General features: G+C 43.7%; 1 protein-coding gene across 2 annotated transcripts; it reads left to right on the plus strand.

Moving 5' to 3' along the window:
* Window positions 1–43: 43 nt before the first annotated feature.
* CYB5B (cytochrome b5 type B) lies at window positions 44–21,324 on the plus strand. 2 transcript variants are annotated; one of them, XM_069739079.1, is made up of 5 exons: window positions 44–437; window positions 14,229–14,357; window positions 15,853–15,876; window positions 18,954–18,988; window positions 20,465–21,324. In XM_069739079.1, the coding sequence occupies exons 1-5, from the start codon at window positions 294–296 to the stop codon at window positions 20,553–20,555; spliced, it is 423 nt and encodes a 140-aa protein (XP_069595180.1). In that variant the 5' UTR covers window positions 44–293; the 3' UTR covers window positions 20,556–21,324. The 2 variants fall into 2 exon arrangements, with proteins under 2 accessions (XP_069595180.1, XP_069595181.1); XM_069739080.1 differs by lacking the exon at window positions 15,853–15,876 and having other exon boundaries at window positions 178–437.
* Window positions 21,325–26,692: the final 5,368 nt, after the last annotated feature.

The following is a 26,692-nucleotide window of genomic DNA, read 5'->3' on the forward strand; positions in this document are numbered from 1 at the left end:
AGATGCAAGCAGTTGCTGTATTAGATTAGATTAGAGATACAGTTTTCGGTTCCCACATCAAACATGGCTGCTTTTTTCTTTTTTATATGTCTATTCTAATTGGTTGGTGGCCTGAGAGAACCGGCGCTAGTGATTGGATGACTGTTTTGCGAGCATCCCGCCTTTCTGAAGGCGATTGGTTGTCACCTTGGAGACCTCACCTGTGTCCATGAGCCGAGTGTCTGAGGCGTCGCTGCTACGGAAGCCGGGGGTCGTCATATCAGTAGTTACGTAACGCGGTTTACACACCGGCAATGGCGAACGGTGAAGGCGGCTCCAGCGAGGAGTCTGAGGCGACTTACTACAGCCTGGAAGATGTGAGGAAAAGAAACAGCGCGAAAGAGCTATGGCTGGTGATCCACGGCCGGGTGTACGACATCACACGCTTTGTGGAAGAGGTGAGGACCGGACGGCGACGGTGACTGAGGCGGGGGCGTCTGTGCGGCTTCACCCGGGGGAAAGAAGAGTGACCGTGATGTGTGCGACTGTATCTGCACTAGAGGCGTTACAGCAGAGGAGAGCGTCCCCGGTATAATGGGGCGTCCCCGGTATATGGCCGGTATAATGGGGCGTCCCCGGTATATGGCCGGTATAATGGGGCGTCCCCGGTATATGGCCGGTATAATGGGGTGTCCCCGGTATATGGCCGGTCTCCGGTATAATGGGGCGTCCCCGGTATATGGCCGGTATAATGGGGCGTCCCCGGTATAATGGGGCGTCCCCGGTATAATGGGGCGTCCCCGGTATAATGGGGCGTCCCCGGTATAATGGGGCGTCCCCGGTATATGGCCGGTATAATGGGGCGTCCCCGGTATATGGCCGGTATAATGGGGCGTCCCCGGTATATGGCCGGTATAATGGGGCGTCCCCGGTATATGGCCGGTCCCCGGTATAATGGGGCGTCCCCGGTATATGGCCGGTCTCCGGTATAATGGGGCGTCCCCGGTATATGGCCGGTCTCCGGTATAATGGGGCGTCCCCGGTATATGGCCGGTCCCCGGTATAATGGGGCGTCCCCGGTATAATGGGGCGTCCCCGGTATATGGCCGGTCTCCGGTATAATGGGGCGTCCCCGGTATATGGCCAGTCTCCACTGTAATGGGGCGTCCCCGGTATATGGCCGGTTTCCACTATAATGGGGCGTCCCCGGTATATGGCCGGTCTCCGGTATAATGGGGCGTCCCCGGTATATGGCCAGTCTCCACTGTAATGGGGCGTCCCCGGTATATGGCCGGTTTCCACTATAATGGGGCGTCCCCGGTATATGGCCGGTCTCCGGTATAATGGGGCGTCCCCGGTATATGGCCAGTCTCCACTGTAATGGGGCGTCCCCGGTATATGGCCGGTTTCCACTATAATGGGGCGTCCCCGGTATATGGCCGGTTTCCACTGTAATGGGGCGTCCCCGGTATATGGCCGGTTTCCACTGTAATGGGGCGTCCCCGGTATATGGCCGGTTTCCACTGTAATGGGGCGTCCCCGGTATATGGCCGGTTTCCACTATGTGAAAGAGGATCTGTTACCAGAAAGATCCTAATTACATATGTAGGGGCGGCTGGAATACTGTGTCCGGTTTTGGGCACCACATTTAAAAAAAAAAATGCATCAACAAAGTGTAGTAAGTTCAGAGAAGAGCCACCAGGATGGTGACCGGTCTGCAAACCATGTCCTGTGAAGAACGGTTACAGGATCTGGGAATGTTTAGCTTGCAAAAAAGGAGACTTACTATGTGTCTACAAATATCTCTAGGGCTGTCACATTGTAGAAGGATGATCTTTATTCTCATTTGCACAATGAAAGACTACAACCCCTGGCAATAATTATGGAATCGCCGGCCTTGGAGGATGTTCATTCAGTTGTTTAATTTTGTAGAAAAAAATCATATCACAGACATGGCACAAAACTACAGTCATTACAAATGGCACTTTCTGGCTTTAAGAAACACCAAAAGAAATCAAGAACATAAATGTGGTAGTCAGTGATGGTTACTTTTTTTTAACCAAGCATTGATAAAAAATTATAGAGTCATGAAAAACAAACAAACAAAAAAACCCTTCAACACATCACTAGTATTTTGTTGCACCACCTCTGGCTTTTCTAACAGCTTGCAGTCTCTGAGGTCTGGACTTAATGAGTGTCACACAGGACTCTCCATCAATCTGGCTCCAACTTTCTCTGATTGCTGTTGCCAGATCAGCTTTGCAGGTTGGATTCCTGTCATGGACCATTTTCTTCAACTTCCATCAAAGATTTTCCATTGGATTGAGATCCGGACTATTTGCAGCCATGACATTGACCTTATGTGTCTATTTTCAAGGAATTTTTTCACAGTTTTTGCTCTATAGCAGGATGCATTATCATCTTGAAAAATGATTTCATCATCCCCAAACATCCCTTCAATTGATGGGATAAGAAAAGTGTCCAAAATATCAACATAAACTTGTGCATTTACTGAAGATGTAATGGCAGCCATCTCCCCAGTGCCTTTACCTGACATGCAGCCCCATATCATCAATGACTGTGGAAATTTGCATGTTCTCGTCAGGCAGTCATCTTTATAAATCTCATTGGAACGGCACCAAACAAAACTTCCAGCATCATCACCTTGCCCAATGCAGATTCGCGATTAATCACTGAATATGACTTTCATCCAGTCATCCACAGTCCACGATTGCTTTTCCTTAGCCCATTGTAACCTTTTTCTGTTTAGGTGTTAATGATGGCTTTCGCTTAGCTTTCCTGTATGTAAATCCCATTTCCTTCAGGCGGTTTCTTACAGTTCGGTCACAGACGTTGACTCCAGTTTCCTCCCATTCGTTCCTCATTTGTTTTGTTGTGCATTTCCTGTTTTGGAGACATATTGCTTTAAGTTTCCTGTCTTGAAGCTTTGATGTCTTCCTTGGTCTACCAGTATGTTTGCCTTTAACAACATTCCCATGTTGTTTGTATTTGGTCCAGATTTTAGACACAGCTGACTGTGAACAACCAACATCTTTTGCAACATTGCGTGATGATTTACCCTCTTGTAAGAGTTTGATAATCCTCTCCTTTGTTTCAATTGACATCTCTCGTGTTGGAACCATGATTCATGTCAGTCCACTTGGTGCAACAGCTCTCCGAGGTGTGATCACTCCTTTTTAGATGCAGACTAGCGAGCAGATCTTATTTGATGCAGGTGTTATTTTTGGTTATGAAAATTTACAGGGTGATTCCATAATTTTTCCCCCTATGTTGGGGGGCTGCCAAGAGAGGTGGGGAGTTCTCCTTCAGTGGAAGTCTTTACACAGAGGCTGGACAGACATCTGTCTGAGATGGTTTAGTGAATCCTGTATTGAGCAGAGGGGTTGGACTAGATGACCCTGGAGGTCCCTTCCAAATCTAACATTCTATGACTATAAAATCTGTCACCAGAATGGCACATTGGTGCTGACATCTATAGGACATGTCAGTATTAAGGTACATAGCTGCAAGGACATCTGTAGGACCTGTCGCCAGGAATGTACATGGTTTGGTTTGGAAGGTCTGTAACCAGGAAGGCACATGGCTGTGGAACATCTGTAGGATCTGTCACCAGGAAGGCACATGGCTGTGGGAACCTCTGTAGGATCTGTCACCAGGAAGGCACATGGCTGTGGGAACCTCTGTAGGATCTGTCACCAGGAAGGCTCATGGCTGTGGGAACCTCTGTAGGATCTGTCACCAGGAAGGCTCATGGCTGTGGGAACCTCTGTAGGATCTGTCATCAGGAAGGCTCATGGCTGTGGGAACCTCTGTAGGATCTGTCATCAGGAAGGCTCATGGCTGTGGGAACCTCTGTAGGATCTGTCATCAGGAAGGCACATGGCTGTGGGAACCTCTGTAGGATCTGTCATCAGGAAGGCACATGGCTGTGGGAACCTCTGTAGGATCTGTCACCAGGAAGGCTCATGGCTGTGGGAACCTCTGTAGGATCTGTCACCAGGAAGGCACATGGCTGTGGGAACCTCTGTAGGATCTGTCACCAGGAAGGCACATGGCTGTGGGAACCTCTGTAGGATCTGTCACCAGGAAGGCTCATGGCTGTGGGAACCTCTGTAGGATCTCTCACCAGGAAGGCTCATGGCTGTGGGAACCTCTGTAGGATCTCTCACCAGGAAGGCTCATGGCTGTGGGAACCTCTGTAGGATCTGTCACCAGGAAGGCTCATGGCTGTGGGAACCTCTGTAGGATCTGTCATGATAGGTCATCCACACAGCAGCCCTGCGCACTGACTAGTGGCAGTTGGTGTGTACTGCAGTTTATCACCCACTCAAGTGAATAGGATTGGGACACAACCACAACTGAATGTACAAGGTTGTGCCTGGCAAACAATAATAAATTTTTATTTATATATTGCCAACATATTCCGCAGCATTGTTCAATTCAATAGTTCATATGAAAGTAACAACGTTAAAGATAATACCATAATTAAAGCAAAGATACCGTAATAATGACCCTGCTCGTAAGAGCTTACAATCTGCAATGAGGTGGGGGGATGGGGGAGACAAAGTACAGGGGCTTATTTACAACTAGATGGTGGCCCGATTCTAACGCATCGGGTATTCTAGAATATGCATGTCCACGTAGTATATTGCCCGTCCACTTAGTATATTGCCCAGCCATGTGCCTTCCGTAGTATATTGCCCAACCACGTAGTATATTGCCCAGCCACGTAAGTGACAGGTTTAACAAATAAAAAAGAAACATATACTCACCATCCGAAGAGCCCGCTGTAGTTCCTGCGCTTGTGTGCGGTGCATTCGGCAGCTTCCGGTCGCAGGATTGGTATGAGAGCAGGACCTGTGATGACGTCGCGGTCACATGACCGTGACGTCATGGAAGGTCCTTCTCCCATAGCATCTTTGAAAGCAGAACCTGCCGCTTGCAGTGCCGAGGAGAGGATGCGACGGCAGAGGGTGAGAATAACGTTTTTTTTGTTGTTGTTTTTTTTATTATTTTTAACATTCGATCATTTTACTATTGATGCTGCATACGCAGCATCAATAGTAAAAAGTTGGTCACACAGGGTTATTAGCTGCGTAACCGGAGTGCGTTACACCGCGCTCCTGTAACGCTGTCATTAACACTGTGTGAGGGCTGACTGGGGGGGGAGTATGGAGCGGGCACTGACTGACTGTGGGGAAGATAGAGCGGCCATATTGCCGCCGGACTGCGGCCGTCGCTGATTTGTCATGGCAATGGTCGTGGGCGTTTTGCCACGACCAATCAGCGGCTTGGATTCCATGACGGACAGAGGCCGCAACCAATGAATATCTGTGACAGACAGAAAGACGGAAGTGACCCTTAGACAATTATATAGTAGATGATGATCCAGTCATCTTGAGGGAATGGGGGCTAGATAAAGGCTGCATGAGCTAATCATCAGCCAGTATTTGTAGTGCTTTTGGGTGTAGTGGAGTTTGATGGAACGTGATAGGCCGCTCTAAACAGATGTGTTTTTAGGGAGCGCCTAAAGCTGTATAAATTGTGTATAGTCCTAATTTCTTGGGGTAGAGCATTCCAGAGGATTGGTGCAACTCGGGAGAAGTCTTGGAGCCAGGAGTGGGAGGTAGGGATTAGTACGGATGTTAGTTGAAAGTCTCTTGTGGAGTGCAACAATCAATTAGGTCGATAAACAGAAATGAGGGAGGAGATGTAGTGGTGCCGCACTGTGGAGAGCTTTGTGGGTGAGAACAATCAGTTTAAATTGGATCCTAAAATGAATGACCGCCACAGAGCGGAGGTGTACAAGTACCGATTAGCTAGATGGACAACCCTGGCTGCTGCATTAAGGATAGACTGGAGAGGGGAAAGTCGAGTGAGGGGGAGGCCAATTAATAGAGCGTTGCCGTAGTCCAGGCGGGAGTGGATCAGGGCGACAGTGAGGGTTTTTGTTGTTTACATGGTGAGAAAAGTGCGGATTCTAGAGATGTTCTTTAGGTGTAAGCGACAGGAGCGGTCAAGAGATTGTATATGGGGAAGTGAATGAGAGATCGGTGTTAAACGTAACACCCAAATTTAAAAAACTGACCGTCACTTCCAAACCTAGAATAAGTGTGAACAGGTGCTGAACCTAGAGTCACCAACTCGTATACAGTCAAATAAATAAGGCAGCACACTGCGGCGCTAAAACATACAAGCATGAAACATGAAAATTGAACTGCATTACTGCACTAGAAATATGAAAAACTAAGAGCGTTTAGCGTATAAATTGGCCAATTCATGTGTACCTGGTAGCCACATTAGGGCAACCCTCGTATACCAGGTCCTAAATTTGCATTCACTAGCCTTCTGACTGAGCACTCCGCCTCTTAGCCACAGGTGTTTTAATCGCAGCAGGACCATTACCCCTGCGCAGAGAGAAATTTAGTCTGAGGATTCACAGTAGGTTCCCATTCAGATGAAGACTTTTATTCTCAGCGAGGAAAGGAAAGTTTAGGACCTGGTATACGAGAGATGCCTTAATGTGTCTACCAGGTACACATGAATTGGCCAATTTATGCGCTAAACGCTCTAATTTTTTTCATATTTCTAGTGCAGTAATGCAGTTCAATTTTCACGTTTGTTTGTTTTAGCGCCGCAGTGTGCTGCCTTATTTAACCATAACACCCAAACAGCGCGCCTGCTGCTGGGGTGTTATTATGGTGCCGCCCACGGAGAAGGAATTGTCAGCCTCAGACAATAAAAGTGACAACCCCCTTCAATCACCTAATTGCCATGGTTCTTGAGGTGGGGCCCCCTGATCTAACGTTGATGATTTTTATGGGCCATTAATTTTTAAAGCCCCTTTTTAACATTGTCCTATTGAAACGATCGATTCGTGACTTACCGGTAACCTCTACTGAACAATAATGAAAACTTGCATTTTTGGAGATAATGGCGCCATTTGTGAGCCCAAGTATCATGGTTTACCGGTGGCATTACATGCTCCATTTTTGTAGACTGGGGTATATAGGTAAAGCAGAACACATGATGGCTCCTGGCCGGACGTGCCCTCGTGTTTGCGGAGTACATGGTTCTATTGCAGCTTTTTGTATGCTTCTGCCCGTATGACTGGAGGTAAATATATTTCTTTTCTCCGGGTGTTGGTATATGGTCATATTTAGGTGAAGCTTACTTCATATTGATTTCCTCTGCTTCCGTGACTGCTGTTTGGCTAGCTTTTGCCCATTAGAACTGACATAGTGGGCACAGGTGGGTCAGATGTCATGTGCCCGGTCTCCGATCTGCTGATTGACAGGTGAGGCTGACAGAAGGACTGTTGCCATTGTTACTGTAGTTCTAAGCTTGCCTCCCAACATTTGCAGATATAAAGGGATGGCTGCAGGTATGTGAACTAAATACTGTATGTTGGCCCCCGTGTCTCTGCTACAGTGCCTGCCATCCCTAAATCATTTCATTTAACCTCTTCATCTGTTCATGCCATATTCACATGGAGGTCAGGCCTGGACCCACTGCTGATCTGATCCCCAGAGCTAGCCGAATTGTAGGTCTGGGATGATCAGATCAGAAAAGTGCCCGTGTTATGACACTTTTCGACAACTGCAGCTTTTCTGTTATCAAATAGTAACTTGAAGGATCAAAGGTTGCAGCTCTCGTGCATTATCACTATTGTGCGCTGGCAGTTTTCAGCCTCTTGGATCATGATAAAAGCCGTGTGCCTGACGAGCGGACTGTCAGCTGTGCTCACTGGTGTCCGGTATCCCGACTTCTTGATTAAATGATCAGAGATTTTGTTGTTTGGTGTGAAAATTACACACTCCATTAAACCAATCAAAATTTATTTAAAGGGCATCTGCACATTTTGCATGCTAGATGCAGTCTAGGCTACTTAAACAAGCTCTCATATCAAAGTCTGTATCTTCTTAATATTTTGCAGTCATCATATTATATAACGCTGTGTACTTTCAATTACTCATTTTGCCTTTCTACCAGCTAGTTTTTCTTTTCTCTGATCTATGTGGAAATTTGATGTCCTGTCACTGCAGAAATCATTCCCCTCTTCAACTTCTGCCCCAATTCTCCATCCATACCCCCTGCCCTGTTCCTGCCTGGGAATTTTGCAGTGACTTAATGAGTCATCAGGGAAAATTTCTACATAGAACTTAGAAGGAATCAGCTAGTCAGTTTTTAATTACGTGATGTCATAGACCTTACGGAAAAGAGAAGAATTATCTTGGTAGAAAGACAAAATGAGCAATTGTAAGTACACAGTGCTATATAATATGATGACTGCAAAATATTAAGAGGATACAGTTTTGTTGGGAGGAGCAGTGCTTCTTTAATATTCCAAAGGCCACAATTTTCTTATTTTTTTCCATTGATGAATCTCTTAAGGGCTCGTGGGTTGTTTTTTTTGTTTGTTTTTTTTCTTTTATAATTTTGATTTTCTTTCAGATTTCTCTTGTGCTCACACTCATCATCTACCCTTTTTTCCCTCCTCCTTTTCCGTATTTTACACCCCCTTTTGGCCCCCACTACCTCATCTTCCTCCCCCTTGGCTACTTCTAAGCCCATTTTTTTTTTATTTTCTCCCTCACTTGAGCCTGTAATGGGCCCAGTCCACTACTCCCCAGTCGGCCTTACTTGCCTCTTCAGCCCTTTCGACTTCTCCTGCGCTCCACCACAAACAACCCCTCCATCGTACAACTCTTGGATGAACATAATATTCCACTTTATGGTGTTCACAAACCTCCTAATAAAATGCGGAATAATCAGGTGCCCGGCGTGCCAATGTCTCCACCAGTCGACATGTTACCCCTTAGGACTATATGCATTACACGTGGCATGCCATTCTCAACAGTCACCACATGAGGGCGCTGTGAGCCTGTCATCTCATTGACAGCCATTTTCCGCACTTGGCACGCGTTTTTTACCCATGGAATAGTAAAATGCCCAAAGGGAGGGAGGACTGCTGCTTTCCACATGGGGTGAAAAGTTCGTCATGCCATGCCCCGTATCTCACATTCACACAGCAGTAAATTTTGTGCCTGCGCAACAGACCTCTTGTGACATTAATTAAAGAGATGACACTACAAAACCGAGCCCCGCGTGCCCTGAGCTGCGTTATTCTGTTCAGACCTTCTCATTATGAACCTATTATTGGGGTGTGGTACATCAGGCGGTGCTATTGTGTGCGCAAATTGTTATTTACTCGGCCGTGCTTCTGTTATGTGTGTATAATGGCCTCAGGATCGTTTCACGATGGTCAGTATTTCTGAATTGGACCGCGGTATAAAATATGTCCAGATATCTGGGTCGGTGGTGGTGATGGTCCCATAGATCAGACCCCCCCATCAGACTTAAAAACGAGCAGAGTTCCAGGTTTTTGGAGAAAGAGAGCCACTGCAGGTGTCCGAATGTCCTGCAGCTTCTCTCCTTTCACCATCAGCACAAAATGGAGAGAAAAGGGGCACTGGATGGCGCTTTTATTATGCTGAAAGTTGCTGCCAATACCCCTTGCCAATTGTCACAATCCCTTCTACTATGAAAGCGATCAATTCAGGTTGTAGAGGACATTAATTGAGGGGTGGGGAGGTCAGATCACGTCAGATTTACTCGCCCTGGGCTTGGTCATGTGATCTCACATCCAAAACCACTTCCAACTTTCACTGTAATTTTTCTTGCAACATTCTCTTCCCTCCTTCAGGCATCGATACTCATCCCTATACTCGTGACCCGCTCAATAAATCTTACATATACGATGGTAATATAGCGTCCCTACGAGAAAACGTCAGATATTGGAGCAGGGTGCGTTTCTCCTTTTTTTTCAACAGTAGCTCCCATCCCGATCTGTTACAATGTGTCCGTGTAGATGCAATGCAGCAAACCCTCAGCGGTGACTATTAGGCTAGGTTCACACATTGCTTTTTTTTTTTTTATGCAGTAAAAACCAGATCTCTTACATAGTTACATAGTTATTACATAGTTATTAAGGTTGAAGGAAGACTATATGTCCATCTAGTTCAACCCATAGCCTAACCTAACATGCCCTAACATGTTGATCCAGAGGAAGGCAAAAAAAACCCATGTGCAAAGAGTAAGCTCCACATTGGGGAAAAAAATTCCTTCCCGACTCCACATACGGCAATCAGACTAGTTCCCTGGATCAACGCCCTATCAAGGAATCTAGTGTATATACCCTGTAACATTATACAGGATGTATAATGGCAGTAAAAAAAAGCTGAAGATAAAAGTTACGTTTTGCTGCTTTTCTTGCTGCGTTTTCCAGGATCCCAAAGTTCAGCTTTATTTTCCCCTTCCAAGCATGAACAATACAAGACATGTGAAACCATAAAACATTTTTGGGAAAAAAGGACAATTAGATCGAATTATTTTGTTGAAACAGTTTTATGTCTGAAAAATAATTACTATTCTGAACAAAATAAGTTCATGTGAGTTAAATGCAGATGATACAAAACTATGTAAAGCAGTTAATACAAGAGAAGATAGTATTCTGCTACAGATGGATCTGGATAAGTTGGAAACTTGGGCTGAAAGGTGGCAGATGAGGTTTAACAATGATAAATGTAAGGTTATACACATGGGAAGAGGGAATCAATATCACCATTACACACTGAACGGGAAACCACTGGGTAAATCTGACAGGGAGAAGGACTTGGGGATCCTAGTTAATGATAAACTTACCTGGAGCAGCCAGTGCCAGGCAGCAGCTGCCAAGGCAAACAGGATCATGGGGTGCATTAAAAGAGGTCTGGATACACATGATGAGAGCATTATACTGCCTCTGTACAAATCCCTAGTTAGACCGCACATGGAGTACTGTGTCCAGTTTTGGGCACCGGTGCTCAGGAAGGATATAATGGAACTAGAGAGAGTACAAAGGAGGGCAACAAAATTAATAAAGGGGATGGGAGAACTACAATACCCAGATAGATTAGCGAAATTAGGATTATTTAGTCTAGAAAAAAGACGACTGAGGGGCGATCTAATAACCATGTATAAGTATATAAGGGGACAATACAAATATCTCGCTGAGGATCTGTTTATACCAAGGAAGGTGACGGGCACAAGGGGGCATTCTTTGCGTCTGGAGGAGAGAAGGTTTTTCCACCAACATAGAAGAGGATTCTTTACTGTTAGGGCAGTGAGAATCTGGAATTGCTTGCCTGAGGAGGTGGTGATGGCGAACTCAGTCGAGGGGTTCAAGAGAGGCCTGGATGTCTTCCTGGAGCAGAACAATATTGTATCATACAATTATTAGGTTCTGTAGAAGGACGTAGATCTGGGGATTTATTATGACGGAATATAGGCTGAACTGGATGGACAAATGTCTTTTTTCGGCCTTACTAACTATGTTACTATGTTAAATAAATAAATAAATACACACTTGCAAGTGTAAATAAAGCGGGGGAATGAATTGAATTGGTCGGACTTTAATTTCAAACATATCACTGATTACACAGTACTAATAAGTTCATGTGAGGACACCAAGACCTTATCGAACTACCAAGACAGCATATCAAACTACACAGAGAAATTAAGAAAACCTACGGAGTGTATATGCCCATTAAAAAAAAGATTTTTATTATTGAAAATTAATACCTACATAAAATAGAAAATCTTAAACGGATGCTACTAGGTGCACATGCATACATGGGCAAATGCAGGAGGTGAAAAACAGGATGCATAATATAGTATAAATATATGGTAAACCCCAGGGAGAAGCTTGAATCACAGGGTTAAACTTTCCATAACATGTATGTAGCAAAGGGAGACTTAAACAGCCATATTAAGGCTTACATGCAGATATCACCTGCTGCCTGCAGCGTTCCCACCGCCCCAACGCACGTTTCGTTAACTCTTCATCAGAAGAAGTGTGAGGCAAAAGGGCGATCTCATAAGAAAAACCCTGGGATGCCTTGCCGGCGGCGGCTGCTTTCCCTGGCATGATCAGATGGGGTCACTAAGAGCAGAATCTGGGATGGCAGGTGGGGCAGGCAATCGTTATTCGGAGAGTGACTCTGATGAGGCGCACTATATTGCCTCTTGGTATTTACAGCCATAGTATTACCATTGTATGTCTGACACCATCTGCTGAGAAATACTGCACATTTCCCTTTTTTAGCTTGTTTAATTGTGGGTGATAATGGGAGTGGCAATTGAATGATCATATGCAGATGATTCACAGCATTGTGTTCAGATGGTATAAGTTCTCACCGCGGGTGCTGAAAGGAAAACACCAATTACAGGAAATAACTTATTATCTGTGCTTCATTTACTGTAATGATGTGATCAGCTCTGGAAAAAAATCTGCACCATTCCACTCCTCATAGCTGCGGTATAGTGAATGATCTCCCTATATACCCAGTGTTAGAACTTAAGTTACAGCCTGTTTTATACTCCAGAGCTGCGCTCACTATTCTGCTGGTGCAGTCACTGTGTACATACATTATATTACTTATCCTGAGTTACATGCTGTATTATACTCCAGAGCTGCACTCACTATTCTGCTGGTGCAGTCACTGTGTACATAAATTACATTACCGATCCTGAGTTACATCCTGTATTATACCCCAGAGCTGCACTCACTATTCTGCTGGTGCAGTCACTGTGTACATACATTACATTACTGATCCTGAGTTACATGCTGTAATGCTGTATTATACCCCAGAGCTGCACTCACTATTCTGCTGGTGCAGTCACTGTGTACATACATTACATTATTGATCCTGAGTTACATCCTGTATTATACCCCAGAGCTGCACTCACTATTCTGCTGGTGCAGTCACTGTGTACATACATTACATTACTGATCCTGAGTTACATCCTGTATTATACTCCAGAGCTGCACTCACTATTCTGCTGGTGCAGTCAGTGTACATACATTACATTACTGATCCTGAGTTACATCCTGTATTATACTCCAGAGCTGCACTCACTATTCTGCTGGTGCAGTCACCGTGTATATACATTACATTACTGATCCTGAGTTACATCCAGTATTATACCCCAGAGCTGCACTCACTATTCTGCTGGTGCAGTCACTGTGCACATAAATTACATTACTGATCCTGAGTTACATCCTGTATTATAATCCAGAGCTGCACTCACTATTCTGCTGGTGCAGTCACTGTGTACATACATTACATTACTGATCCTGAGTTACATCCTGTATTATACCCCAGAGCTGCACTCACTATTCTGCTGGTGCAGTCACTGTGTACATACATTACATTACTGATCCTGAGTTACATCCTGTATTATACTCCAGAGCTGCACTCACTATTCTGCTGGTGCAGTCACTGTGTACATACATTACATTACTGATCCTGAGTTACATCCTGTATTATACTCCAGAGCTGCACTCACTATTCTGCTGGTGCAGTCACCGTGTATATACATTACATTACTGATCCTGAGTTACATCCAGTATTATACTCCAGAGCTGCACTCACTATTCTGCTGGTGCAGTCACTGTGTACATACATTACATTACTGATCCTGAGTTACATCCTGTATTATACCCCAGAGCTGCACTCACTATTCTGCTGGTGCAGTCAGTGTGTACATATATTTGGTACCTGGGCAGTAGGTACTGTAGGCTCATCCATATCGTGCCCTTCTGCTGTATGGGGCACAGCTTTTAACCATTCTGATCTAATTGAGCAGAATCTACCAAGAAGCCTCATTAAGGTCCACAATTAACTCTGGGAAAGTAATGGGGAGGGGTGACTGGTAGAACCTGATGCTGGAGCCTGGGGGAACGTGTAAGGAATGCTTTCTGTTCCTGGCACTGGGAGATGTGTATCCTGTGCGGTGTTGAAATATCTCGTCAATGAATGGATTATTATGGATGGTTTTATATTAGGTAAACGTGATTATTAATTACCCCTGTAATTATTAGGTCTACAACCTGTAATTAAATAACATTGTTACTATGGCTTCTCTACAGTTATCAAAGATTAGAAAAACATCAATTTCTTTTTTTTTCAACAGCGCCTCTCGTACATGGGCGCTTACTGGTATTTTAGCTCCAACCTGATTGGGTAAGATCTGCGATACCGGACAGTCTAGTAACGTTATGGCCCCAGCTTAATGGAAATGTTGGGGTGTTAGGAGAGTGATCCTAAATTCCGGTTTGTCACTCCATCCTGTGCACCAGGCTACTTGAAGAGACTTCATTATGGTTCTTCTGCTTGTCTCCCCAGCATCCAGGAGGAGAGGAAGTCCTGTTCGAACAGGCCGGCGCCGATGCTACCGAGAGCTTTGAAGATGTCGGCCATTCTGTGGATGCACGGGAGATGCTGAAGCAGTATTACGTAGGAGATCTGCATCCGGTAAGATTGTTATTACACATTATGGTATAAAGTGTTTTGTTTTCTTTACCCAATCACTAATGCCACTTATGGCTTGGGTACTTCCAATTTATTAAAAAAAAAAAAAAAAAAAAAATATGGCCACTCGGATGATCGACCCCCCCCCCTAAAAAAAAAAAAAAAAATGCAGCACGATCACATTGTGTGATCATACCCTGATGGTACAAGACCAAGAAGAAGCCACTAAAGACACTTTGGAAAAACCACGGTGTTCACGTCACATCAATGCCGGTTTCACACCAAGTACGGATTGCAATGCACCGATTGGCGAACGCCGCAGCCTTATATTACGCCTACGGGGCTGATGTGTTTGGAACCATATTTGTGAAACCAGCCGAAGGCTATGTGCACATGTTGGGATTTCCTGCGGATCCGCTGCGTTTTTTGCGGTGCCGAAATGCTGCAGATCAGCAAGTGATTTACAGGACAGTGTAAATCAATGTGAAAAAAAAAGCTGTGCTGATGGTGCGGAAAATTCAGTGCGGAAACGCTGCTGATTAAAAGAAGTAGCATGTCACTACATTTTTGCGGATCTGCAGCGTGTTTGTACCCATTCCATTATAGAAATCCGCAGGGGTAAAAAAACGCAGCAAAACCACACAAAAAACGATTTTCTGCCAAGAGATGCAGAATCCGCACCAGAAATTCCTAAGCCTAATCTGCAACGTGTGCACATAGCCTAAAGCCGTGTTCAAACAATGCGTTATTGCAGCTTTTTTTATTTTAATGCTAATTTTCAGCTGCGTTTCACAGTTCCAGCTAAGTTAGAGATTTCAGAAATCTGAAAGCAATGTGTAGTGCACAAATACTGCAAAAAACGCATGTATCAGGTTTGACGGCGGTTTTGGTGCCAAAACCTTATAAACTTGAATCCAATTTTTCTTTTTAAGCGCTAAACTTTATCAGCATGCACAATAAACAAATGTACTCTGACAAAAACGCAGCAATGAAAACGCAGCAAAAACACGACATGTGAACATTGCCTTATGGCTGGCAATAAAGGTGCCAGGTAGCGGGCGCGTATTTGGCATCTATGTATGGGCTTTTGTGAAAGGTTTGTTTTTCTCACGATAATCACATGTCTAATTTCCGCAATATCAGTAGGATAGCCCATCACTTTGAGTATTGGGGTTCTGACCTCTGGGATTACTGAGCATTAAAGTTTCTGCACCGCTACGCCAGCACCGCAGCAGTTTTGTTTTTTCCATTCCTTGGTGATTGGTCCGGTCACCGATGTGCTAAGAAGTTGGAGAAGAGCTGCTCGGTTGAATTGCAAATCTGCCCCTTTCCTTTTCAGGGTGTTCCAAAGGTCAGACCCTCACCAAACACAAAGTGATGGCAGATTCTATACCCTGATGTACTGTATGTATTGTATCGAGCGAGATGGTGGCTTCAGTTTTGTGCATAATTTACTGTGCTATGTCAGAGAATTAATTTTTTATTTTTTCCTGAGCAGGATGATTGCAAAAACAGTAAAAAGGTAAGAGTAGCTCTATAAACATTGCGTTAATGCCGCATCACATTTTCTTTTTCCTGTATCCGTCCTCCACGGAGAAAATCAATCTATCTATCTATCTATCTATCTATCTATCTATCTATCTATCTATCTATCTATCTATCTATCTATCTATCTATCTATCTATCTATCTATCTATCTATCTATCTTTTCTATATCTTCTCTACACGTCTGACAGCCATTCCAGTGTCAGTTGAATTCCAACCAGATTACGCCTCATTCTTCTTAATGTGCCTCAGATTAGGTGATCACCTGAGCCAAATCTTATTTAACGAAGGAAAGAATACAAAACCCTGCTGTGGTGATCACAATCCTCTTGCAATAGGACAAGCTGGATGGCAAAACAAGTGCTAGTAATATCCCAAAAGTCATAGGAATGAAAAAATAACTTTTAACCATGCAAAGGAGTTGAAAAGAAAAGTCTTGAGTGAGTAAAAGAAGGGCTCAATTCTGGCTTTACTAGCAGAGGGACACAGTTAGCGTCATGTTGCCTCCATCCTTAAATTTTCTAAGATGGCGGTTAATTACAACAAGGTCAAGCAGCAGACATTGGGGATGACAAAGCTACAGACCGGCAGAGGGCAAAAATGACGCTCCACTGACCTGGATGACCGTCATCTTATCTTATTTGAATGTCACTCAGCAGCCGCAGGATGACATCAAGTGACCTACAAAAGAAATGGCAGCAGGGGTGAAGAGCACGGCAAGAACAGTTCGCAGCAGGCTCCTATAGGCATGTAAAGCTAGAAAAAAATCCTTTCATCAATGAGAAGCAAAGGAGAGCCAGGCTGAAGTTTGCCAAAGACCACAAGGGTTGGACCATAGAGGACTGGAGTAAGGTAATCTTCTCTGATGAGTCTAATATTCAGCTTTGCCCAACACCTGGTCGTCTAAGGCCGGGATCACACTACAGCGAGAGACGGCCGAGTCTCGCAGGTTAAAACCAAGCTCTGGCACCGGCACTCCGGAGCGTGCAGCCGCATAGCAACACATGAAGTACAACTCGTCCCGCTAAACACAAGCCCTCACATGGCCGTATTGATGGAAAAATAAAAATGTTATGGATCTGGGAAGAAGGGGAGCAAAAAACAAAAACGCAAAACAAAAAAAAGCTCCGGCCATGAAGGGGTTAATTTTTGCCAGAGCTGTATATTTAGAGAGATATAATTTTTATTTATTTTATTTTTTATTTTTAACACCAGAGGGGACTTCTATACATGATGCCAAGTATTTGTTCCTCTCCATGGCACATATGCCAGTGATGTTGGCTTTGGTTTGATAACGTCCTGAGAGCCATGGGCTACGCTGTATGTTCAGCTCCTTTTGGGACTGGTCTGGTGCCAATAGCTTCTTACACAATTTTTTTTTTTTTTTCCTCCAGGATTTATTTTATTTTAATGCCCATATTATTTTTTTTTTTTTTTTGTTAATAAGGAGATTTACAAATTTTCTCTTCCTTTTAGACAACATAAATTTAGACTACACAATCTTAGAATGCACAAAATTTATCACACTGTTTCATGCTGGATGAAAAATTTGGTGCATTTTTGGAACATCGAAGTCGGCTTCTTTAAAGCACTGTGCCACATTTCGGGACAAAAAAAAGTGAAAAAAAAGTTTCTAAAACACAATAAAAATGGTGCAATGCAAAATGAGGCCAGAATTCGGACTCCTTTCAATTAATAAATGTCATCTAGTGTGAAAACTTTTTTTTCTGTTGCATTTTCTGTTTTTCAGTCATGTTCTTGAACGATTCCTTTTAGAATCAAATGATTTGCGATGTGGAATAAGAAAAATGTCACCCCCCAAAAAATCAAGATTTTAATTTTTTTTTTTTCTTAAATGTCTGGGAGAAATGTGTTTTTTTTTTTTTTTTAAAGTAATATTTTCTCACTGACCGACCAGCAGCCTTTGGCCTCAGCGACGTTTGTTTTGCTGCAAAAATTCAGTGTATTGTTTGTTTTGTTTTTTTTTTTTTCTCTGTCCCCAGAAAATCTCTTCTTCACTTGGCAGCAGTCCTTGAAAATCAGCGTTGCCTGCCCATCGGCCTTGTATACTCTCCACATCGCTGGCAGCCTGCCCTGCCCAGATTAAATATAATTTCCGATATTTCTAATTACAACGTCTTGTAATTATTGTTTTCTTTTAATGGTGTCTTGTGCCTCTTCCTCCTTCCCCCGCACCTTGTATCTTCTCTGTGCTGGTTATTTCCTCCCTGGCTGTATACATGCTCGGGGCGGCAGCATCGATAATTATCACAATGTAGCTCACTATTCCACATGGCGGAACACTCCGGTGTATAATTTAATCTTTGAAAGCACACGTGACTCTTCCATTTCATCACTTTAACCGCAATTAGTTAAGATGAGTACCCAAAGACAAAAGATCATGGGGCTTCTCGCTAACCTTCAGACAGTAGCAGAGGTAACAAAGTAATAAATGATCAAAGGATCAGACTACACAAGGTTTGTTTGTAGTCTGTAACCATGGAGACACATAAGCGTGCAAAAGAGCTGTAGTACCAAGCTAATTTTATTTTATTTTTTTGTGTGTAAAACTGCTTTATTTTGTTACTTTTGATCTGATTGTAAAATTGTTCTTGAGATGAATGCCTACAAAGCGGGTTGGCATGATGAGTATGATACAAAAGTGTTAGAAACCAGAGCGTCGCAGCTTCCTGTTTAAAGGGCTGTGGAGTCGCAGACGGGTCAAAGAGGCAAAATTGCCCACTGCAAAAGAGACCTGTAGCGAGGATGGGAGATGTATTATGGAGGAAGGTGGCCTGGTCTGATGAATCATGATCCCTGGAGGACAAAAGACTTAAGGGATCACTCTCAGAAGTGGAGTCCATTCATCGATGGGTCATGGCTGGCACAATGGAGACCTACCCAATATATGGGCCTAATATTATGGCTGATCGGTGTAACCCGACTGCCCAATTCCCTTCTCATAGTATGTAGACGGGATGTTCTCATCATGCATTAGCATAAGGTAAGAGAAATTCTCACCATGTTATTTTCTTTTTTTTTTTTTTCTTCCAGGATGTCTTAATATCAACATCATCCAATTCATCCAGGTAATGGCCTCTTTTATAAAACTTTTTTTTTTCTTTCTACACCTAAAGGTGAATGTCACATTATAAGGGACCCAGAATTACTGTAACGTGTGGATCGCTGAAGAGACAGGAGGATGTAATTCTGATGTCTCCCTTCACTCCCTGCCTCCCCTGCAGTAACCCCAATAAATGACACGTGTCCGGTATGCTTGAAAGCTCTTTAAGAGTCCACTGTCAGAATTTAGGAGTCCGGAGGAGGGGGGATTACAATACAGGACAATGGTTATTTGCTGAGCTACTGCAGGGAAATGGAGACCAGAGATAAAAATGGACATCCTTGTCTCTACCACAATCAGAACAATATAGTAGTTTAGGACAGTTTTTCATGACAATGTATTATTTCAACAACCCCTTTAAGTGTAACTAATTTACATCCACTTATAATAATGTTGTCCTAAAGCAGAGACTTTAGGTGTTGCTACCTTATGGTTATTCCTCTCCGTTCACTTGAGGGACAGATGTGTGACCTCTTGTTTTTGGGATTGAAGGTAGACCCCTACTGATCAAACATTGGTCACCTATCCTGTGGACGTTGGTGAGATAACCCCTTTAAGGGCCTAGTCACACACTTTTTATGAAAATAAATATATATATATCACTTTTGCAATTTACGGCTAAGGCTACTTTCACACTAGCGTCGTACTCGGTCCGTCGCAGTGCGTCGGGCTGACGTACCGACGCTAGCAGTGAATGCGCCGCACAACGGTGCAGCGGATGCATTTTTGCAGCGCATCCGCTGCCCCATTGTGAGGTGCGGAGAGGTGGGGGAGGATTTCCGGCCGCTCATGCGCGGTCGGAAATGGCGGACCGTCGGAAGCAAAAAATGTTACATGTAACGTTTTTTGCTCCCGGCGGTCCGCCACAACACGACGCAACCGTCGCACGACGGTTGCGATGTGTGTCAATGCGTCGCTAATGTTAGTCTATGGGGCAAAAACGCATCCCGCAGACAACTTTACAGGATGCGTTTTTTTCCCCTAAACAACGCATTGCGACGTATTGAAAACAATGCTAGTGTGAAAGTAGCTTTAGTAAAATTTACAGCTGTTCCTGAGATATTACCACTTCTCTTTTGTTGACAGCTCTTTGCTTAGGAGGCCGACCACCACTGCTGTCTAGTTTGTAAGCCTTGCATTGAAGCTGGCCGGGACGAGGAGGTATCAGTACACCACAGTGATGCTGGTTAGCTTCAGTGCAGCACTTAAATGCTCTTTTCTGTGGCGCTTGTAAGCTCTGCACATGTTCTGCTGTATCTAGCAGCGGTGGTCTGTTTCCATGGAAACGAGATGTACACAAGTGTTAATATGTGAAGAACAGCTTAAAATTTTAACAGGCAGGCAATTAAAAACTGGCTTACATTTGCAATTGCTCTCCGACAATATGGGATTAACCTCCTTAAGGTGCTTCGAATATGCGTGTCTTCTGTTCTCCACACAGTTCATGGAGCAATTGGCTGATCCCCGCCGTGGCCGTGTTGCTTCTGGGCTTGATGTATCGTTTTTACTCTGTGGACAGCCGCTCGTCGTGAGCGTTACCATAACCTGAACCTACCATAAGCTGCCGGAGTCTTCACGCACAAGAAAACGAGCAGGATCCGAAGCACAGAGAAGAAACGTCCCACCTCTCTGCCACATCCAAAAAGTCCAAACTTGAGCCGAACCTCCTCATTTTATATCAGTGACCAAGACCTTTTCCTCCATCCCGTGTGCCTGTGTCGTGACTTTAGCCCTATCTAAACTCTGGATATTCTTACAGGGCCTTTCTATCATGGAGCATGCCTCGTACCCAATAATCTTACAAATTTGAAAGTTTGTCTCCGTATGAAAAGTTTTTTTTTTTGTTTTTTTTTTTTGTGCTGACTTCAAAATTCTGCTGGTTTCCATTGGAAACAGACTACACGGTTCACCCTGTTGTCAGACATGTGATTTATAGCCCCTCTGACTTCTAAGATCCCATACTGGAAGCTGGCAGAATTCTGAATGAAAAAAGCCACAGTAATATAAAGTTCCCCAACTTGTTCTTTGCTGTAAGTTTGGAAGTGGAACTCCCCTTTAATTATCTACATTTTCGGGTATCGGTGGTCTTCTGGGTTGCTGGGATGGTGCTTCGTATGCATGTCGGGGACCACATAATTCAGTATTTCAGACCCCTTAATTGCTGTGTGTGAATGAGTCTCTTTGCTTTTTCAATAATGAAAACTGTCGTCATCAATGTCATCTGTACACTAAAAGCCATAACTAAAATTCTTCAGCCATCACTAATTTTAATAAACTCCTTCTCCTGGGGCTCATTTGTGAGTCACTTGTTGCACAGTGTATTTTTTTTGCCATAGGATATGTTCTTTTTCTGCACTAAAAAACATTTGAAAAAAAAAACGTACGTTCAGCTGTTTCTTTTCCGCATGTTTTTTTTTTTTTTAAAGCGCAAATCCACAAAAGGTACCTGAATTTCCATCGCAGGTAACAGTTCAAATTCGCGTCAGATTGTTTTTTTTTTTTTGTTTACTCCGTGTGAAAGGTACTCTTGCAAATTTGCTGGTGCTCAATTAAACTTTTTATGTGTAATACATCACATATTAGATCTTCAGTATCACTGCCAGTGAGGTGAGTATTGCTTCTTTTATTTTTCTTAACGTATTTGTGGTATCGTTTTTTTTTTTTGTTTTTTTTTTTATTTAAAGGGGCAAAATAATCCCCAGATTTCACAAAACAAACCGTACACATTAAATATGCCTTAGACCTGATGAGGCTGTTATATTTACTCTTAAAATCTGTTTAAAATGGCTGTAGATTTTTTTTATATATATTTTTGTCTTAATATCTTAAGGTGCATTTTAGGAGTCCGTTATGTTCATTTTAAATTTAGGATTTTACAGCAGCTCTGACAATGAGTATCATATCATTTCATTCACTAGCCTCATCAGGTGTAAGATCTATTTATTAAAGGGGTACTAATTTTTTTTCTTCTTCAGGAGGGAAGAGGGAACCTGTATATTTATGATCAAACCCAGGGACATCGAGTGCACTGCTCTCCCATATTAACATACTAGATGCTATAGGATCGGCCATTGCTCCCTATGGTGGGCTGTCTGGTATGACTTATGGTTGTATATTTGCACGCTGCTTGTTTCTTCAGGTCTTCTTCATTCTTCTTGCCCGATGTCATCCTGTATCAGTATGTTGCCCCCCCAAGTCTTCCTCCTACTCATTCATAAAAGGTTTGTTTACCATTTTCGTGCCTTTTTCTCCCCCCTCCCGTTACGTTCTCTCGTGAGACAGAGCCCCTTGTGTGTGGCCAAGTCTCGCACAGTAAATGTTTGTTTGGTCGGTCACCGCTCACACAATGAGGCTCTGTGAAGTGTGTAAGTTTGTCAGTACGATTGTCTCCGTGCCATCCGAGTGACAATGATGGGGCATGTGCTGAACGCTCTGCCTACATAGAAAGTATTCTTCGCACTCGCCGTACTGCATTCTCCGTCGTCTTACCGTGGCTGCTTCCCAATGCTGGTGGACCACGTCCATCTACGTGCACAATGGAGATCCATACACTCATTTCTTTGGCGTTATTCTCTTTTGGAACTGGTATGTTTGGCAGCATCACACAGACTTTTTTTTTGTCATATTGGCTGTCAGATTCTAAGAAAGATACGGTCGATGAATGAAAGCCGGTAGTTGCCAAAATGCACAGCCAATATGGCAGCAGATCTTCCTGACACCTAATCACTCAGAAACATGCAAAATGCCAAAATCTTCATGTTGCTACCAGTCAGTGGTCATGAAGAGGTAGACTGCACGACACCTATCAATCACCGACTGCAGCTGTCAGGGGTCTTGACATCACCGCTGCAGCCGGGTTAGACTGTTGGGGGGGACGAAGATCCTCTGCTGAAGTGGCAAGGTGTAAGTAAAAATGATTTTGATATTTTTAAGAAGTACATATTTGGACTATTAAAGCTTAAAAATGGAGCCCCCTTTCCCAAAATCGTTATCCCCTAGCAGGAGGACAGCAGATCATTTACTGATCAGTGGGGGTCCAACTGATGGACCGATGCACAAATATTTTAATCTTATATCTGCTTTAAATCTTCAATCACAATCTGAACTGTGACAATAATCTCCTATTACCTCAAATATTTTGGGTATCATCATTTGATAGTATAAGTATCCTTCCTATAGGGGTTTACATAGAAATCATAGGAACTCCATAGCAAAAATTCTAATTGGGCCCCCTCTATCCACACTTCATAGGCACAGTCGCAGAAGGGCATACCTCACAACTTTTTTTTTTATTTTTTAAGACTGACATAGGGACGTGTAGTGCAGCATGAGCACAGTAATTGTGCCACTACTGAAGCCCCTTAGTTTTCTCACCCATGACGATATTCCTGTGATAGCCCCCAAAAATGTCCTTCCCCCATACACCGGTTAACACATGATGCTGTCACAGTGGTTCCAACACAGTATGATGTCCCCAGTAACTCTCAAAACACATGATGCCCCTAAAGTGCCCAATACACAGTACGAAATCCCCTCTGTCTGACACCCCCACACATGATGGCTTCAAAGTCCTCCACACACAGTATGATGCCCCCCACATAAAGTATTGTCGTCCCTGCAATCTCACAGTATCATAGACCACACAGTCTCGCACACATAGTTAAACACACAGTACCATGGACCCAACAGCCCTTCTACTCAGTATTGCGACCCACTCAGCCTCCTAAATACAGATAATGCTGCCACACACCACAACACAGTATATGATGTCCCTATATTTTCCCACTCACTACTTTCTGATCCCTTGATATGCTCCCTCCACCCCCGTTAATTCACGGCCCCATAGCAGCTGCATGGTCTGCCGCTCTTCGAGGTACTCCGCTGCTCCGGTTATTAGTTCGCCGCGATTCTGTTGGTGATATGGCCACACAGCTCTGAAACCTTTAGAGGAACACAAGGAATTAAGGATATATTAAATAGAAGGTGCACTAAATTCCCCACGGAATTCATGCTAATCAAGGATATAATCCTTTCCTGAGTGGCGCAGGATATACAGTCTGTTTCCTGGACTTATTAACCTTCTGTATACTAACACCCACCAATCAAGAAGAAAAAATATGAGGTTTATTTAAGGTAGTACTCCTGTGTGGAATGAAAATCTTTCCAGGTAACCGGTGGTCCCTAGTATCTGCCTGCCGCTGTGCTGTCCTCTTCGTTCTTTTTTTTTTTTTTTTTTTTTTAAAGGTTTGGACACTTGAGGAATACAATCTCCAAATGTATCATAAAAATTAAAATGATCAACTTAGGTCTAAGGGGTAACGTCTCTCCTTGTGGAGACCATCCACTGTTGGATCCTAGTGGATGTCTATCAATTTTTGGCCAAATTCTGAACACTGGTGTTGGGGTTTCCAGAAGGGAAATTTAACACAAACCTCTTCATAGCTGAGAACTGTGCAAAACTTCTAAACAGAATTTTTGTTTTTTTTACTAAGTGGCCTATCTTGGTCATTAAAGGATCATTCGCAATATTAAAAAATGATCACCAATCCTTGGATACAGATCATCTCCAAGGATGGGGCTATGAAAAGATATGTGGGAATCGAACGGTAGACACGCCGGTGCTCCATTCGTTCTCATTGGCACTGCTACAGATCATCAAGGAAAATAGAGTGGTGGCGCATTACAGGGCATTTTATAGCCCCTTCCTTGGATCCACAAGTTATTTCCTATCCTTTGGATATATTGTTGGAAATAACCCTTTAATACATGTTTAGAAAAAGTATAATTAAAGTTGATGAGCCCGTATAGGATTCCATCTACCGTGTTCAATGAAGGTCCTATGTGGCGACACAGTGAGTAAAGTCCTACAGGTGTCCAACAATGAGACTTGTGCCCTCAGATGGCTGAGCCTACACAGGCGGTGGTGATGACAAGTGACACGTTGGACAGAGCAGCTCTTCTGCACTTACTGATGGGTATGATGGAATATTTCCTGCTCTTTTCTCCATTCATCCCTGGGCTGATGTAAGACTTTAGGACACAAACCTTCCAGCCGCACCAGCAGAGCTGTTTTCCTTGGAGAGGATCCTCTTCCGTTTTGCGGTGGGTTCGGTGTGTAGTTAACACAGAGATCATCGGTTTGTTTAATGACTTCTTTCTCGTGCTGGGATTGAGCTGTAGGAGTATGCACTTCTCAAACCCGGTTATAGTGGATTCTTCTTATAGAGACGCCTTCTGCCCTTTATTATTGTATGGTCAGTAGAGCATTATATTGGCCGTACTACTATTATGCATCGTTTTCGCGGCTTCCTGTAAGCTCCTTTTGTTGTGGTGTCTTGTGCTACTTGTGTCTGAGGTTGAAGCTCAGTCAGTATTCGTGTGCTCCGACAGACATCTAATCCAAATACCCCCTATTAGTCATACATTGATGTTTTCTTTTCCTTCTGAATCCACTTTGGCTTTTAAAAAAATGCACGTATCCCTAAAGACTGTTTCATGCCTCTGTGTTTCGTGGTCCGAGTATGTATGGACGGCGTTCCGGTCTCCTAACCCGAACTCGACAGCCTATGCAGGTGTGAAGGTCTGACCAGAGGACACAGATTTTGGAAACCAGTCTTGCAGTCGTGGCCCCTACCCGGCAGCGTATGGAGAAATAAGGAAGCACCACAGCAGAGCTCTGGATTCTTCCTCCAATGTGGTTTTGGGATTCAGAAGGTTTTGTGCCCCCTTGACTCTATTTCCTTAACAGTTAGGCCAATTCCCCAACTTTACTAATGCAGATACTTTGGAGAAGGAATTTTGTTCGGGCTCTTGATCAAGTGAAGAAGATTAATGGACCAAAGTCTCCCCTCTTGAGCCTGCTTGATCTACCTTTATGGGGTATACATCCCTGCTTGTGCCCCCTCGGTCCCACTAATCTTAGGATCATAACCTACAGCTACATTTGTTCTTGTAAAGAGGTTGTGCAGCGCCTGTCACTTCTGCACCTGTCGTAGAGGGTCGCTGATGATTTGACAACACTGCCGGTATCATGCACCCGTCCTGGTATAGAATAGAACATGAACAATACCTACAGGGCGTCATAGGTCACCTCACCTGCGGCGCCTCTCCGTGCTAAATGGGGAAATGAGAGGTGCTGCTCTATTGCCTTAACTGGCGCATCTTGTAGAATAGATCGGATTCTCTAAAATCTCCCATACACCTTCGGTAACTTTGGGCTGACCGCTATCTCTTCTGACACCCCATACACGAGTGTTCAGTTTAATATTTTGGGTATAGTAAAGATGTGTTCTGGACGGAAGGAGGAAGATGGACAGAAAAGCAATTTTTGTTTCAACGCAGTGCATTTTAAGAATGGGAATGGATAGGGGTAAATTGCAAGGAAAGTCTCCTAGGGTATGTGCCCAACTGCAGTATTAAGGAGGATTGGGAGGAGAACGATCACTAAGACTTAGGGCTAGGGCAGCCAAGGATAAAAAGAAGCGTAGAGGGTTGGTTCAACAGGACTTAAAGTGAATCTATCACCAGATTTCCCAATAATAACTGTATAAATGAGTAAATAGATCTTAAACCTCATGAGGCTGATGTACTTACTTTGAATAATCATCTAAGCATGAGGTATAATCATGATATTAAAATTAGTATTTTATGAGTCCAAATGTAGCTTGAG

This window comes from Ranitomeya imitator, chromosome 9 (assembly GCF_032444005.1).
Source record: "Ranitomeya imitator isolate aRanImi1 chromosome 9, aRanImi1.pri, whole genome shotgun sequence".
Taxonomy (NCBI): Eukaryota; Metazoa; Chordata; class Amphibia; order Anura; family Dendrobatidae; genus Ranitomeya; species Ranitomeya imitator.